This window comes from Poecile atricapillus, chromosome 7 (genome assembly GCF_030490865.1).
Source record: "Poecile atricapillus isolate bPoeAtr1 chromosome 7, bPoeAtr1.hap1, whole genome shotgun sequence".
Lineage (NCBI taxonomy): Eukaryota > Metazoa > Chordata > Aves > Passeriformes > Paridae > Poecile > Poecile atricapillus.
The window spans coordinates 25,759,929-25,776,800 of NC_081255.1; the positions used below are offsets into that span (position 1 = coordinate 25,759,929).

The 16,872-nt window shown below is 43.0% G+C and overlaps 1 protein-coding gene across 2 annotated transcripts; it reads right to left on the reverse strand.

Annotated features, from left to right (window-relative positions):
* Positions 1–71: 71 nt before the first annotated feature.
* EFCAB14 (EF-hand calcium binding domain 14) lies at positions 72–16,471 on the reverse strand. 2 transcript variants are annotated; one of them, XM_058842684.1, is made up of 11 exons: positions 16,090–16,471; positions 15,010–15,158; positions 11,855–12,000; positions 10,140–10,238; positions 8,284–8,394; positions 7,386–7,466; positions 6,321–6,512; positions 5,566–5,646; positions 4,622–4,733; positions 3,646–3,777; positions 72–2,825 (listed from the first exon to the last, which is right to left on the reverse strand). In XM_058842684.1, exons 1-11 carry the CDS (start codon positions 16,263–16,265, stop codon positions 2,656–2,658), a joined length of 1,449 nt encoding a protein of 482 aa, XP_058698667.1. In that variant the 5' UTR covers positions 16,266–16,471; the 3' UTR covers positions 72–2,655. The 2 variants fall into 2 exon arrangements, with proteins under 2 accessions (XP_058698667.1, XP_058698666.1); XM_058842683.1 differs by having other exon boundaries at positions 3,646–3,780; positions 16,090–16,469.
* Between the last annotated feature and the right edge of the window lie 401 nt (positions 16,472–16,872).

A 16,872-nucleotide genomic window follows, 5' to 3' on the forward strand; every position in this document is an offset into this window, starting at 1 on the left:
TCAGCCCGGCCCATTCCGCTCAGCTCGGCTCGCCCTGTTCCACCTCCCCTGCCAGGAACCTGCCGGAGCCGCACGATGGAAAGGAGCTTTTATTGAGACAAAAGTCGCGTTACATGGTGGAGCGCCGCGGAGCGAACAAGCGCGGTGGGCACGGCCCCGCTCCCGGCGCAGGCCGGTAACCGCAGGGGAGGTACAGTGGTCACCCAAACCCACAGGTACAGCCCGAACACGAACCCAGGAGCCACGGCACAGCAGCACGTCTCGGCAGCGTATAGCTCTTTTCCTGTTACAGTTTGCTCTAACAACTTCATTGCTTTTTATTTCAGATACCGCCTTTTTCTCAAGGACTCGCGCCCAGAGCACCCAGCCGCCCCTCTGGTACCGCACCAGCAGCCGCACGAGTGAGGGCACGGAGGTGATCCGGACGAGTGGATTTATTACACTCAAGACTTTTCATCTGCACTGTGAATGGACACGGAGAGGAGCCCTGCCCACACCTGGCGTCAGGGCTGGACGCGGGGTGCAGAGCGGTGGCATAGCAGATACCACGCAGGGATGGGACCGGTGCTCCCAGCCTGCAGCACCGGAGAGACCGCTGTGCCTAGGGAATGTTCGGATTTTGGCTAATTGACAGCACAAGCCCATCCTACAGGTGACCACAGCAATTAGCCATCGACATGCAAGTTAAAAAGCAGCCCTGGGCAGCCGTGTCCCAGCAGTGACCAGCTGAGCTCCCTGGGCACAGCCGTGCAACAGCACACATCAGGTCTAGCCGGCATTTTCACTACTGCAGCTGAAGAGCCTTCTAGAAGTAAAGCAGACTGCAACAAAACAAAACACTAAAAGATTCACAAGGCGGTACCATAATCTTTTAAATTTTAAGGTGACATTAAATTTCATACAAATAAACTTCCAAAAATATTTTGCAAACTCTGGCATATGACTATGATACAATATGTACAAATAAAATACCAGAATGGTTACATTTTATTGCTTTTTTTCTTTATTTGGTTAAGGAATTATACAGTAGTGTATAAAAGGGTATGGGAAGTGGCAAGAAGCAAGGGTTGGCTTCTTGTCCTCTCTAAAGCCAAGGTTGGTTGGTTTTGTTTTGTCTTTACATACGGCGTTTTCAAATGTCACATCAAAAGCATTTTGGTACTGGGTGGCATCTGCATTACCCAAACAGGATAGAAGAGCAACAGTGAAAGCAGCCTAGGAAATGGGCAACAGAGCTCCATTTTGTACATTCCTTTGCTGATTCATACTTCCAAAATACAATTATTGATAAAACATCCAGTCTAAAGTTATATAAAAATCAACAATTATGAATGGACTTCCTTGTAAGCTGATGTTTCAGCGAGGTGGGCAACTTCAACTCACTAATCATGCAAAAAACTCATAACAAGATCAGTGATATTTGTGAGCAAAATTGCCCAACTTGGCCCTGATCTAGTCTGCAAGAGAATCCCCTCTGCAAAAATCATTCTTCTATGTTCCAGAAGGTAATAAATACACTCTGTGTTTAGATCCACTACTATGAACAGATCTTTAAGTTCCTCTAGTAAGGAAACCTCACTTACAAACCATGTGTCAGTACTGAATGATGATGCCATTGCACATGTCTACACAGCTTTTTACATCCTTCTGTTGGCAAGAATACAAAAAAATAAAGGTACCAAGAAGGGATCACGGTCACAATAGCCAGGAAAGAGCTCACAAGTCTTCTCTGGGCCTTCCCACCTGCTCACACTCCTGGAGTGTATCAGAGCACTGCTGAGGCATGAACTGCTCAGGTGCTGCTCAGCAGGCTGCACTGTAGGCTTTTACCTCTTAAGCATCTATTAAAGCTATTCAATACGTTCATTTAAAAAAAATAAATAGACAGGCTCATCTCACAAAATATAATCTGAATGCAATACAGCAAAGCCTAAAGAATGCTGAAGTGAAAACTCAAGAACTTGGTAAGTTAATTGCTCCTGTAGGCTCATGATACAAAAACACATCCAACTCTTCCCTTTAAAAATACATCCTGCTATAGATGGGCATGACTTACCCCTCCTGCCTTCCTCTGACTGAGGCCAAATTTATTCACTGATATCCTTAGTAAAAATCAGAAATTCAGCTGAAGCTCTTAAACTCCCATTCCAGGCTCAGCCTCTCATTATAAACTGCTTACTACCAACACAGCCCCTGACACTTCTCTTTAAATATGCATAATTTACTCTATCTCATATATTTACAAGCAGAAGCAGCCCATCTTCTTAAGACAGATTTTCCTTCTGCTCTACATAAAGTGCAGCTCTCTAATTTAAGGCAAATTTCAGTGAAATATAAAACCATAGTTTTATTTTAGTATGTACACATTTTAAATTATAACCAATAACTTCCTTGAAAAGGAAATAATGAGAGGAAAATGTTTCCAAGTTTGGGAATTTTCTGGATTTTAACGAAGTCCCAATATTATGTCCTATCGACATATAAATTTGTAAATTACTTTTCAATAAATGCAACTGAAAAAAAGAGGTGGCAATGTGTACAGTAATTTAGCTCCAAAGATCAGTAAAACACTGAAAGTGCAGCTGTAATTTTATGTCCTGTAGCTTCCTTTAGCTACAATAACATCCACCAATATCACATTTCTAAACGTATATCCTATACACCTAATGCTAATCTCAGTTCTGTTAGTGTGTATTTCTCATCTCCATCTGTGTCAAACTCCTTAAAGCTCTGGGATTCTTGGGCTGTGGAGCCAAATAGCTTTTGAAGAGCTTTGTGTGAGAGTTTTCCATCAGCATCTGCTTTTTCAAAAAGTTTCTGAAGATCTGCAAAGAGAACAAGGATTGAGAATCAGCTCCTTTAAGTAAACAGGAATATCCTATGAGCTGCTTTCCCAGTTTTATAGCACTGTCTCTTAGTACCCCCTATTTACATACAGCATCCCTGAGTGAGTGTTTGCTTCCTGTTTTGTCACAAGCTGCTGGTAACAGTTTAGCAGAAAAAAAAGCATGAACATTTCTGGATTAAATTACATTAAATCTGAAGAAATTAATCCCTATTTCTGGCTACAACTACCAGCCCATTTTACAACTGCTAACTGCATACAGATGCAGTTATCCCCCACAAAAGCAAGCTCTGAATGACTGTTGCTATACCAACAGGACAGATGATATAAAGGGAAAAGTGCCTATTCACTTCCTGATGCTAAGAGTTGCCCTTTCAGGAGCTGAAGAGACTGAACAGCAAGATCCAGAAACCATTCATCTGACCAGGCAGCGTTCTCTTGGGAAAAAAAAAAAAATGCAGAGTAGAAAAAAGCCCCAGAAAATACACACTCATAGCTACTTCTTTTTCCTTCAGCATGTTAATTCTGCCCTTGACTTCTCTCCCTGTCTCTGGGGAACTCGATATAATACTTTCAAAACAATTATAATTCACTAATAATGCACACTCCTGCTTAACTCTCAGTTTCTTTTGCATGCTATTACTTCCTTTCAGTTTCTTTTCTTAATTTTTTTTTTTTTAAACCCATAGTTTTCAAGATTTTAAAACTGACCTCGTAGCTCCCAGAATGTTTATATTTATCCTCTCCTGAACATTTACATGAAATACTCAGAAGAAAAGGTCAGCCTAAAAAGGACATACCTTCAATGCTGGAAATTCCTGGTAAGGACAGATGGCTCAGCTGCCCGTTTCTCTCTGTGTTGTCATCAGCTGACCTTGAAGCCACCCTTGAAAGGTCTGTGGGCTTTGCTGTAGTACTCTGACTATTTTCAACTGCTACAAAATAATTTCTATTAGTCTTACTAATTCCACAGAATCACAGCTAGCAAAACCAAACAAAAATCCAATACAACTGATTTCTTTTTTATCACAGTAGCTGTATGGGATAAGAATGCTGCAATATTTCAGAACGTACCAGTGTTGTCCCTTTTTACTTTAATTGAAAGAACAGTTTTGGGACAGTCACACAGCTTTAATCTTCCATTCTGTATTAGGAGGTGTGTATTTCTAAACTCCCATACAAAGAATGACTTAGGAGTATCTTCTGCTCCCCACTCTGAGGGTGCTGAAGAAGCTCCATTAAGCAAGTTACATCTGCCCACCAGAGTTGCTTTCACCTTATCAATACCAATATTCCCCAACAGCAAGGTCTAAATTTCCAAGCACCTGCTTGGAATGAATAAGCAGGTGCTCACAGTTCTATTGTAACAGAGCATAGCATATTCTATTGTAATGAACTATTTAAAAATCTAAGGTTCAACAGAAGTGCAGAACTGAAGTCAGCAGAGGCAGAGACCTTTCCTGTCTGTTACAGTTACATTTTGAAAAGGTAAAACCAGACTTTATTTGGTATAAAGCTCTACAGTTCATCACTGCCTGCCTTCAAACACCAATTATCGATCCACATGAATCCTTCCACACATATTTTAAGTCACCTTCAAACTTTGGCAGTCATACACAGTTTTCTGTTTTAGCAACATCAGTTTCCTACCACTTTAACTAAAAATACCTTCATCAAAATCTTAAGGAAGAGTCTAATTATCCACCTTACTTTTGAATTTTTTGAATTACACAGGGAACCTCCAGGTTTATGATTACTGTTACCAGACATTCTTACCATTCTTTGATGCCTCAACGGGTACGTCATTTTCCGACTTGCTTGTGAGAGCACTGATTATCTGAAGAGTCTCTTTTAGTTTTGATACCTGAGAATCTCTAGTTCCCGCTTCCTGCACATGTAGAGAAAAAAAAAATCTTAAAATGCACCCTTTCAGTAGATGTAGGTTAGGAAAGGTAGTAATTTAAAATAAGTCAGCATTTTTGACTGACTTTGAGGTATCCAGGCTGATCAAGTTTATAATTATAACCAATATTTTAAAACAATAAATAAATAAATACATAATCTATGGGAAGATACAATGAATAAATTTACATGGTCTGTAGGAAAGCGAAAGAATCAGTACCTCAACCTGAAAAACAGGCAATTATTTTGCATACACTCATTTCAAAAGAATCTGATGTTTACTTTCTGTATTTCCTACAGAAAAGAGCAAGACATTGGAAAGTTCTAATATAAAACAGTCAAGCATACTTGGAGTGAACACTTATGCATTAATTAAACTGCTTAATTGTTTCCAAGGTTTGTCTGCAGTAGTGAATATCTTTGTGCTGGAGCTGCTGCATCTCTGTTAAAATAAAACCCCCTTATTTTTTCATCTGCAGCTCCCTCTACTCATTGGTACATTCCAGATGACAGGTTGAGTTCACATCAGTACAAGCCCAGAACTGACAGTGCAGCCTGCACACTCACCCACCTTCTTTCCAGCAGATGGAAACTAAATTCAGCAGCATCCCCTCCCATCCCCAGCCCACAGTTTGGCCATTCAGTTAAACTCACTCCCAGACAGTGACAGACCATTACTGAGAGGGGCTTTCAGCAAGTCCTTGAATCCATTAGTGCCTCTTTGCAGACCTTTACTCAATTAAGGTCCATTTAAAACATCTTTAGAAAGACAATTACATGCTCTACTAATCCATGCAATTTTTATTTCCTTACTTTACCTCCAGTTCTTTATTTGACTGAGTTTCACGATCTAGTTGATCTTCATTTTCCACTTTTAGAGAGGTAGTTGCATCATTCCCCTACAGAAAAAACAGAGCAGAGTTTATTCACATGCTTTTTATTTTCTACAACAGTTTCTTTCCTTCAAATTTGGCAGACATTAAGCAGATACACTGATAAAGCAGGGCAGATACACTGTAAAATAAACATGAAGTCATAAAAATGGTTTGTATAATTTACCACAGCAACGTCATCATGTTCCTTTATTGTTAAACATACAGAACATGTTCTCACCGGCTGGCCCCAGTTCGGCAAACAGAAAACACTGGAAGAATTTATGAACTTATTTAGGAGGGTTTTTTTTATTATTGTTTTTTTTTAGAACTTTACCACTGTTAAACAAATGCAGACTCCCACTTAGCTCCTCACTGGGTCTTAAGAGATCTATGCCAGAGTGATTCCAAAAACATAGCTCAGTTTGTGAATCCTGCCTCATAAAGCACCCACCCAACTCTTAAATGTCACACTGTTTTGGACACTTTGCTGTAGAAACTGCAGAAGAGAAATGAAATATTGCTTCTAAGACACTCTTAATGCTGGTTTATCTGTTAAGGAACAAATTCCAGCCTTTTTTAAATTAATTCCTAAGAACCTCTAATTTCACTCCGACATGTTCTTTAGTTAGGTCTGAAAAGCTGTATCTGCAGTGTAAGGGAAGGAGCAGCCTGAGAAGACACCCTGAGCCATCACTTACCACGATGGTAGACGAGTTCTCTCTTCTGCCCAGATTTTTCACAACCAGGGGAGAGTTTTCCAAGAGTGTAACTTTCCGGCTGAGGTTGCCAATGGCTGCATCCACATTTAGAAGCTTGATGTCATTCAACTTTTGGTACACCACTACAGTATTATTTAGCTGCTCCAAAGCTGCATGCAGTGCCTGGCTTTCCTGAAATATAAACAGAGCACGTGTCAGTTTACCCAGCCTCTGCAGTGACTCCTGCTATTAACAACATGACTGACCCAGTTTAACTGTGCAGACTTCAGGCTGCCTCTCCACTGACACCACTGAAAACATCCAACTAGAAGCTTCCAGAAAGTTATTCCAACTTTCTAAAAGTTTGAAACTGAGATTCTTCCCCAGGGCTAACCTCTTTGTTGCTAATACAATCACTTCAGCTGTGCAGTGAACACAGAAAGCCTATTCATCTCATTTTCCAGGTCAAGCTTTGTAAGCACAACAATGGTTTTTCCCAAGAAAGTGCGTACTGGGCATATTTATATACAGGATTCATTTTTGAGGAAGACATCGACTGTATTAAATGTAAGTAAGTGCAGTCATTCTGCTCCAACCCATTCAGCTAAACACCTACCCATTAAGCGTTTGTTTTTTTGTTGTTGTTGCTGAATTACTGCTTTCCACACCTCATTACAGTGAGGGTGACTCAGTACATGCCACTCCCGAGTTTGCTCAGATTAGCAAGTACCTGCCATAAAATTCACTCCACTAAAAGCCTTTAACTTATTTTCATTTACTTTAGCAAAGCACACCTATTATTTGTCAGATATTCGTTTCAGTCTTTTTATCCCTCACCCAGTCAGAATCCAAAAAAAAAAAATCCACTCTCAGACCAGGGCACTTTGCTGTTTGCACATACACAGGAACTACAGCACAATTATCTTATGATCTGCTTTAAAGCATGCTATCTGCGTTGTCTTGATAAAAAGCAAATTTTTCACACTACAGTACTGCAAAACACATAGGTAAGTTACATATCCATGACACTTGTACCAAAATTCCTTATGCAAGGGAGAAAAATACCTTTTTGCAGTATTCTGTCTGATTTCCCTCAGTCCTTGGCACAGCAGTGGAGGGAAGTGAAGGCAGCTGTTTTAATTCCTTCTAAGGAAAGAAGAAGAAAATTGTGTTATAAAATCCCTGTGAATAAGTGTTTAATAAGTGGCAGACTGTAGCTGAGGGTGTTTTGCTACAATTACAGTCATTCAGGGCTGCTGTGCATGCAGTATTTTAACGAGGCTAATAGTTTTCTCTCTCAAACACATAAGGTCCAAATTTATTTTCATTAAACCCTCCTAATTAACTCATCTCCATTTAATGAAGTATTATGATACACATTTCACTGCTACCATACACACTGCCATATCTGCAATGTTTTCAGAGCACCCACTGACTGAATCAAGCTTTATTATAGGTCTAATTTAGATTTTGTCTGCAAGAATTCTGGTACAGTAGTTTAGCTGAAATACTCTAATTATTGGCTCAGTTTATTAACATCAAGTGAGAGGTCAGGATAAATACAGTGAGTAGTTTCTGCTGAAGACAGTCAGTAATTTCATCCTTATATATATTCTTAATTCAACCAAAAATTTATATCAATTTTCTGACATCCCCAAACCTAAAACAGTGCAGACAGTTACCATAAGCAGTACCTTGCATCTCACAGGAGCATTTCCCAAGCCCCTATATCCGTGGAATAGGAAGCAAAAATATGCAGGATAGGAAGTGTAGAAAGGAACAATTCTGGCTCCAAACAAGCACTTCATACCATACAGAAATCTCACAGAGATTAGAAAATTAACTAATTAATGTACCAACCTAGTGAAACCCCAGAAGTATTTCAAAGGTAAAAGACAGAACTCCAAGCATTTCTTTAACTTGCTTCATATTAGGCAGTGTTAAAGCTGTGCATTTTTCTTACCACATCATTCTGGAGTATTTCTATGGATTTCTTGTATTCCTCAATAGCTGTCTGTATATTTTCAACATCATGAGCCACACTGGTAAGGGTGCTACCTATGTTGGCCACAGTCTGCAATAAAAAAGATGACAGAAATCTCAGCCTTCCTAAAACTGCACTGTCCCAAAGTACCAGTCAGCTAAACACAATGTTTTGCTAGTGAAACTGCAGGCAGACTGCAGTTTCACTAATGAAATTCTTCAAACTCACCTGCAAAATCATGCACACAAGTTTGAAGAATTTGCAAGTTTTTTTGCATTCAGAACTGCAAACTACACCCAAAGCAACCTGTGCCCTGGAGGACCTCAGGACACCTTCAGCACCCTTCAGCAGCAGGAACAACAGCCACTACCCAAGAGGAATTCCCTCAGTAATACTTCAGGATTTTAATGCCAGCAGGCATCCTTATTTCCAGGAATGGTACCTGCAAGGAAAAAGGCTCAAGAAAACCAAATCCCACATAAGAAACTCAGCCTTGTCATAGGGTCACTCAGGTTGGCAAGAACCTCTAAGACTGAGTCCAACTATTAACTCAGCATTGCCAAGTCCACCATTAATCCATGTCCCCAAGCTCCTAACACATCCTTTAAATACCTCCAGGGATGACAACTCCAACAGCTCCCTGTGCAAGCTGCTCCACTGTTTGACAAGCCATTTAGTGAAGGAATTTTTTCTATTATCCAATCTAAACCTCCACAGGCACAGTTTTAAGTTATTTCCTCTTGTCCTACTACTTGTCACTTGAGAGAACAGCCTGACCCCCCACTTGACTACAGCCTCCTTTCAGGGAGTTGTAGAGAGTGGTAAGGTCCCCGTGAGCCTCCTTTTCTCCAGGCTGAACAACCTCAGCTGCTCTGCCTCAGACTTGTGTTCCAGACCCTTCCCCACCTCCACTGCCCTTCTCTGGACACTGCAGCCCCTCAATGTCCTTCCTGAACTGAGGGGCCCAGAACTGGACACAGGATTTGAGGTGTGGCCTCAGCAGTGCCCGGTACAGGAGGACAATCACTGCCCTGATCCCACTGCTGATAACAACATGCCTTCTGACTTGCTTCTGACAGTGAAAATCCAGCCTGCTTGTAGCAGCAAATAAGGAGCTTAGGAAACAGCTTTGTACTCTTCCCAGAAAAAGAAATCCTGGCAGCCCCATCAGCCAAACCACACTCATTGCTTTGCCTATCACTAGCTTGTTGATTATACATTAATTTTCTAGGGATAGGAAATGAGATGTGGAAAGCCATAATGCCACAAAGACTGGACTAACATTAGGTGTTAGCCCAACATAAATGTTTACTGCTAAATAAACAGATCTGCCATGGAAAAGCTAGGCAAGTTTCAACAAGCCATTCTTTTAACCAAAATAAACAGGACAGTTCTTTGGTGAAGAATGCTCAGTAAGGCACACAGTAAGACATGGTATTAACAGAAAGCAATACATTTCCTTTTCCAATTAAAAAAGCTAAACAAACCACCTATTTGCATGCAGTTATAAAACTGCAGACAGACTTTTTCCAAGTGTCTCACATGATATTAAGATTAGCAACTTGAAGAAAAGTAACCAGAAAGATCAGCTCCAACATGGGACAGCAAAATACAAACAAATGCATGTCCAAGAGGGACAAACAAGCCCTTTAATTTTTTGACTTGTGACACGTTATCACAGGACTATACAATTTATGAAGTCAAATTTTAAAGAAAAGAGAAGCAAATATTCCTTGCAACTCAGGTAGTTCCTGCTGTCAGTGCTGTCCCCAGGAGCCCAGCTGCAGCTTAACACACAGAGCACATTTAGTGATAGCCTCATTTGCAGTGCTTACCTTCTGAAGTTTCTCTACTGTGAGGGGAAGAGAAATCAGGTCAGCAGCAGATTTTATATTGTTTTTGAGATGATTTACTGTTGAGGTCAATACTGATATCTAAAACCAAAAAGGAGTATTTAGAATTAGGCAACATAATCCTGATTCTGACCTCCCCCGATAATGATGGCTTAATGTGCAACATTAAAACATAAGGCAATACAAAATTATACATGTACACACAAAAACCACCCCTATCTCTAGGTTAGAAGTCCTGCCTAGGCTACATTAAAAATATTCTGCCTCTTGTAAAAGAGCAAGTTTTTATTTAACTATTCTTTAAAACCAAATGAAAACCACAGAAAACCCTTCTTTTCAGTAAGTACTGTCTGCCAGTTTTATATTCATCCTCTGAGAGAGAGGCTGTTGCCCAAGAAAGACTTCAAAAATTGAGCAAGAAGTCTTCACATGGAGGAAACCATCACCCACATTCATATATAACAACAAAACCTGCCTGGTAAAACCCAGCCAAGCCAGGCAACCTCTCCAGCTGAGTGATGGGTAAAGAAGTCGTGCTTATCATCCAAACCCTCTGCAGCACAAGTGGAACAGAGACTAAAATTCACTTTCTTCTGTTTAAAAAAATAAAGTTGTTTTGCAAGTTGAGGAAAAGATCCTAATTTTACATTAGGTCAATGTTAATCAGCTGGCATGCAGGCTCTCTAGCTCACAGCTGTGAACACTGGCTGAGATTATTCCCAGCAGCACATCCCAACAATTCACAGATAAAAAAAAACAGCAAGAAAAATTTGATTTCTGGAAGATCTGGCTCAGACTGTAACCAGACCCTGAAGTAACCTGAGAGCCTGCAAGAACCATGTGCAAGTATCTTTAACAGCCAGGTGCAGATAAGAGCATTTTAAAAGTCTCATGAAAAGCCTGAATAACTGTGGCTAAAACAGTGAGATGCTAAAGGGAGCAAATCAAATTTTTAGATGTGCTCCAGTAAGCACTTAACCACCACATGGGACTGAAGAAAAAGATCAATCTAAGCAGGCACCTCAGTACTCTAACAAATTAAACCAGAGTACCTGGGTCAAGAGGAGTTACCCCCACACACCTCTTGACATTCACTGTGAGCAGCTCTGAACTTTTACCCTCCAGGGGAGAAATTTCAGTAAAAGCCTTGCTGGATGCTTTATTCGAAGTGTGAGTTAATAGAGCAGCTGAGCAAAGAGCTCTCTGGTAAGTGGCTTGGCTCTACCCCCATGACAGTGCCAAGATTCACACCAGCTCAGAGGCTGAGTGTGTTAGCAGGTTTTATATTCACAGGACATCAGGCCTTAGTTTGTAGCAACAGGAGCTCGTTGTGAGTCAGGTAACTCCTTTCCACACTTACAAAATGCTCTTAGAAATCTGAAATGTCAAAATCTCTCATCATAAACATCAAAAATATTTGGCAGGAAAATTAAGAACTGCACAGTTCTCAGGTTCTTTTAAATTCTGCCTGAACTCCATCAGTTATGCAATTTATCCTCTTGTGATCAGTCTCCAGCCCAGCTGGAGCTCAAGCTGTTTTTTTCTTGTTTACAATGAAGTTTATACTTTAGTTGAACTTTAAAAATAAAAGCTACGTATATGGCAACAGAAGCCCTTAGATAAAATTAATTTCCCTAAAAAATAATTGAATGGAATATTTAATTATTTTTGAAAACTGAGGACTGATCCCCTCTCACCTGTTTATTGATCTCTGTGATATTTATCCAAATTTTACTCAGCCCCAGTTCTCCAGTCTCAATTTGCTCTAGCTGCTTTTGGTTCTGCACCAAATCTTCATTCAGTTTAGGAATTTCTTGGAATGATGTCTTTTGATTAGATTCCACTAAAAGAACGAAAAAATAATTACAAGCAAACCAAAACAAAAATCCAGGTAAACAACACTAAAGGGCATAAAACAAATTACAAACAGCAACATCTACAACAGTAAAAAAAGGCAATAACAGTTTCTACATATGGGTTTATTGCCAGTCTGGATTCAGTGTTTGCTCAGAATGACAGCTCTTTTTTTGTTTTAAGAGTACCAATATCTGCAGAGAGAACCCAGAGAGACTGTACTAAATTTAACACTTTGCATAGTCCTGTCACTCTGGCAAACCTCAGTGGGTCTTTATTTAGTGCAGTTATTTTGCATTACCTCCACAGGGGAACATGAAATAGTAACAGGCCTGTGAACAAGAGTTGCCAACAGTCCCAGGGTAAAGGAGGCAGGTGAAATGAACCTCAGTGCCCTTTTCAAGCCTGCAGTGGAGCTGAAGTGAATTCCAAGGAGATTAATGTAATTAATTGCTCTGTGTGACAGAAAGACAACTGAAAAAATAATGTATAAGCTTATACACTAATGCCTGTTGGTAAACAAATCAGTAAATAAGGTCCTGGCAAATTAAGTCAGTTATTACTGTAATTAATACTACAGGAAGGGGGAAACATGCAGCACAAAGCAATTCCAGTGAGCCTGAGAAATGCAGCTCTTCCAGATCTGCAGTGACTAAGCTGTTTAGCTGTGCTGTGAGGCAATCCTAAATCCCTAGGTCTGAGAAACAAATAAGCAAAGATTTTGAGATGAAGATGACAGAGTTCTCCAAAACCTGCATGTCCACCCTGTAAGGCAGCACTGGAAAGCTCCACAACAAACAGCCATCGCTCCAACCAGACTGCCAAGAGCAGCGGCACCTGTGTGACGTGCAGCTGGCAGATCCCAGAAAAAATTTCCATGTGTGACCAATCCAGTCAAAAAGAGAAGCCTGTGGAGTGGATGTCCAAACATACAAAACTGGAAAGCTGTGCATATTCAGAAATCTACCTCGCTTCTCTTTAAGCAAGTTCTAAAAGAACTTTCTAGGAGCAAATAAATCTGCACTGGATGACCCAAGGTCCAAACAACACTTCTGGGTAAGTAAGACCTCAAAAGATGTATTTTAGCCAAAACAGACTGAGAACTAATTTGTGCATTTGACAAAAGCATCTCACACTAAATCTCATGTTTTCATGGGCTTTTGTAGACAAATTATTTTCTGTTCTGCCACCCTCACTGTGAACAGTGGGACTCCACTTGAAGAGTTTTCTGCAGCACTAGGAAGGTTAAATGCTACGTGTGTTCTTAGCATCATTGCTGACAATCAAAGGGAAGATACTACATGACTTCCTCCTTTTCCAAACATACCTGATACAAAGATGTCTTGTTTATAAAAAGCACTCATGCCACACTCACTTTGTGCAAAGGATGGCAGAATATATCAAATACTGCCACAAACATCTGCTCCAATGGGGAAAAAAGTCTGGATGAAGATTCAGAGAAAGGTTCTTTTTCCAAACTTGCTGTACGACAGATGGGTCACCTGCCTTTTCTTCTCTGCTCACCCACACATTTCACCAAGGCAAAACGTTCCCTGGTTTGGGAACCAGGTTGTTCTTGCTGCCTGCTTTTTTTGTTGTTGTATTTAAATGCTGTGCCTCTTTGTGAGGCTCCCATCCAACTCCTAAGCATGGTATTATGATGGCAAGGAAATGTGACACGTTTATCACCAGGCAAAGCATTAAACACACAGCTTTTCTATCAGAGCTATTAAGAAGAAAACAAGCCCATCTGTAATTGCCAGACAGGGAGAACACACTCAGGGAGAACAGCTGCTTTAATAAAGAGGTCTGTGTTGAACAGGAATGATGAAACTGAACTACACCAAAGCAAACAAATGCTGTCCTCCTGCAAAACCTTTACAACCAGCACGCCCTTAAAGAGGAGCAGTCCACAAAGACCCAGAACACTGAAACAGCCACTCCAGAGCTGCTGGGAAGACTCACAAAGCAGCACCTGGAACTGAAGGTATCCTCCAGAACTGGTGGGCAGCAACTTTTAGAGTTCAGTATCAGTTAATACAAAAGCACATCTATCAGCAATTCTCTCACACCCAGCCAACCTGCTCCACCTTGACAGACAACTCCCCACCTCACACGCCTGAACAGGAACACATAAACACCAACAGCAAAGAATTTCTACACACACTCCCTCAATACCTCTTTCACCACAATCAAGACAACACCTTTGCTTAACTTTTTCAATCTATACAGGATTTTAAACACTACTAACATAGGGCACCAAAACCCATCTTGTGCCCAGAGGTAGGTACAGAGTACCTTACCATGTACATATCACCATTTGTTATACCTCAGCCTACAGAAGTTACTACATTGAAAATCTTGGCATGGGAATCTTGACACGGATGGAGAAAGCCTGAGCTTTACAAGCAAAACACTTCATCTGAACTCCACACTTCAAAGTATTAAACATTAACTCTACACCACACGTAACCCAACGTAAAAATGTTGAACAAGAACAGGCCAGTGAGTCAGTGCAAGCAAGATAAACACTCAGAGGATACAGAGAGAAAATATGGTAGTGAAGCAACATTCAAATTGCAGTAATTCCACAGCAAGCATCAGAGGTTTTAAAAGAGTTCAAGACAACAACACAGTTTTTCTTCATTTTTTTTTCCCCCAGAATTCCCTAGACTGCTTTGACAGGTCTGATGAGAACTTTTTAAATAGGGTCTTTCTTTGGAAGAAAGCACTCTGAAGACCAAAGTCAGGAATTTTAGAAATATATATACAAGCAACTACAGGCCCACCCAGTCCAGTGTCCCTGCTGCCCAGAAGATACAGAGCAGGCAAGAATATATAACATTCACCTTAGATTCACTAAGTCTGTTTTCTTGGCTCAGAGCACTTCAGATGTTATTTGTCTACTCAGTATTTTCAGACTTTGACTGAGCAGGCAAGCAACTAAAGCTCTTCATACTGCCCAAAGAAAATGTGAAATAGTAATGTTCATACTTACTGGTTCGAAACTTCTCCTTTATTGCATCCAAATCCTCCTTGAGAGCCACCTGCATCCAGACTAAGCCAACACATGCGACCACACAAGCAGCAAGAATGACAAATGCACATAAAGGGTAACAGAACCTGCAGCATCGCAGGTAGTCTCCCCTGCAGAAAACAAAGTAACAGTTTGTGAATATACAACAGTGCCTGGAAAAGTGTTACTTTAAATGCTATCCGAGCAAAGTAAGGGACAGCGTTCTAAAAGCACACATTTTGGCTGACAAGGGCTAACAAGGAGCATTTTCAGGAATAAATAAGGCTATAAAGTCAGGTCAGGGTTGTTACTCTCTAGTCAGCTTATCCTCAGTACGCAACATCTAGCATATTTAAAAGCAGCTGTCAGGTTTCCTTTACTAAAATATCCTGGTCTGCTGACATAAACTTATGTCAGTCACATCTGCTTGACAGCGTGAAAAACACGCTTCAAGACGAGGCATTACCGTGTTACGACAAGTACTTCTAGAGCGTTCTAAATTATGAAAGCCCAAGTTTCCCTGAGACATCCCTACTTCCAGGTACGCACAGAGGCCCATAATTAATGCTGTTACTTAACTGAAAAGCTTATTTACTGGCAAAAGCACAGCACGTCCCCGGGAAAACAAGCACTGCGCCAGCTCGCAGAACGGTGCCACGCAGAGCACACACACACACGGGTACCTGCGGCCAGCATCTCCAGGAGCTGCCCCCAAGTTTAGTCCACAAGGACTTGTGCTGCGGTGAGCACAAAACAGAGAAAAAATAAATAAAAAAGCCAGGGGATGGCCCAGTGGGAGCTGACCCTAGCCATGGCTGGGGGTTGGAACTAGATGATCTTTAAGGTCCTTCCAACCCAAGCCATCCTGCGAGTCGATACTTCCATCCCCAGACAGGCGACCTGCGGGGCCGGGCAGGCTCAGCGCAGCTCCGGGTGTCCCCTGGCAGTCCCCAGCCGCACACACCCCCTCGTCCCCGCGGCTGCGAACCCGGCCCGCTGAAGGCAGCGCAGCCCGGCCGCGGGGCCGGGGCCGGACCTGTCCGCGCAGCGCCCGGGACTCACTTTCCGCAGCGGCCCCGCGCCCCTGCGAACTCGTCCTCGTCGGAGCTGGACTCGGAGTCGGAGGCGGGCGGCTCTGTGCGGAGCAGCCGGTGGCCCGAGCCCTTCTTGGCGGGCTTCTTCCTGCGGCCGTCGGCGGCCAGGCCGATGAGGGCGTTCAGCTCCTTCCGCTTCTTCATCCTCTTGTGGAGCGGCGGCGCGGCCGGCGGCTGGCTCCCGCCTGCCTCCTCCTCCTTCTCCTCGGCCGCCGCCGCCGCCAGCGCGCCCCGGCTCGCCAGCCTGCGGCCCGGCGGCGGCTACAGGCGCTCCGCGGGGCCGCGGCTGTTGCCCCCCCGCCGGCCCCGCGGCGGCTCGCCCGGCCCCGCGGCCGCCGCCCGCCCCGCCCGCGCCATGGCCGCTCGGGCCGCGCCGCGCCCGCCTGCCAGCAAGCCGCGCTCCCACTGGCCGCCGCGGGACCGCCCCGCGCGGGCCGCCGAGAGCGGGCACAGCCGCGGGTTCGAGTCCCGCCCCCGGCGGGTGGGACGGGCGGGGAAGGGGGCGGTGAGGCGCGGCGGGGCACGGCCCGTTTGGTGCCGCCCGCCGCGGCTGCGCTCCGTCCCCTCGCCCGCCGGGCTCGGCGGGGGTCGCTGCTCGCAGAGATAGCCGGGGGCAAGGAAGAGGTGTTGCCCGGCAGTCCCCTGCCCTCTGCCTGCCACCAAACCGTGCCAAAGCCGTGCCAAAGTTGCCACGGTAGCCGGCCCTCGGCTGACGCACGGCATGGCCAGCCCGGCGCGGTGCGGGATCTCC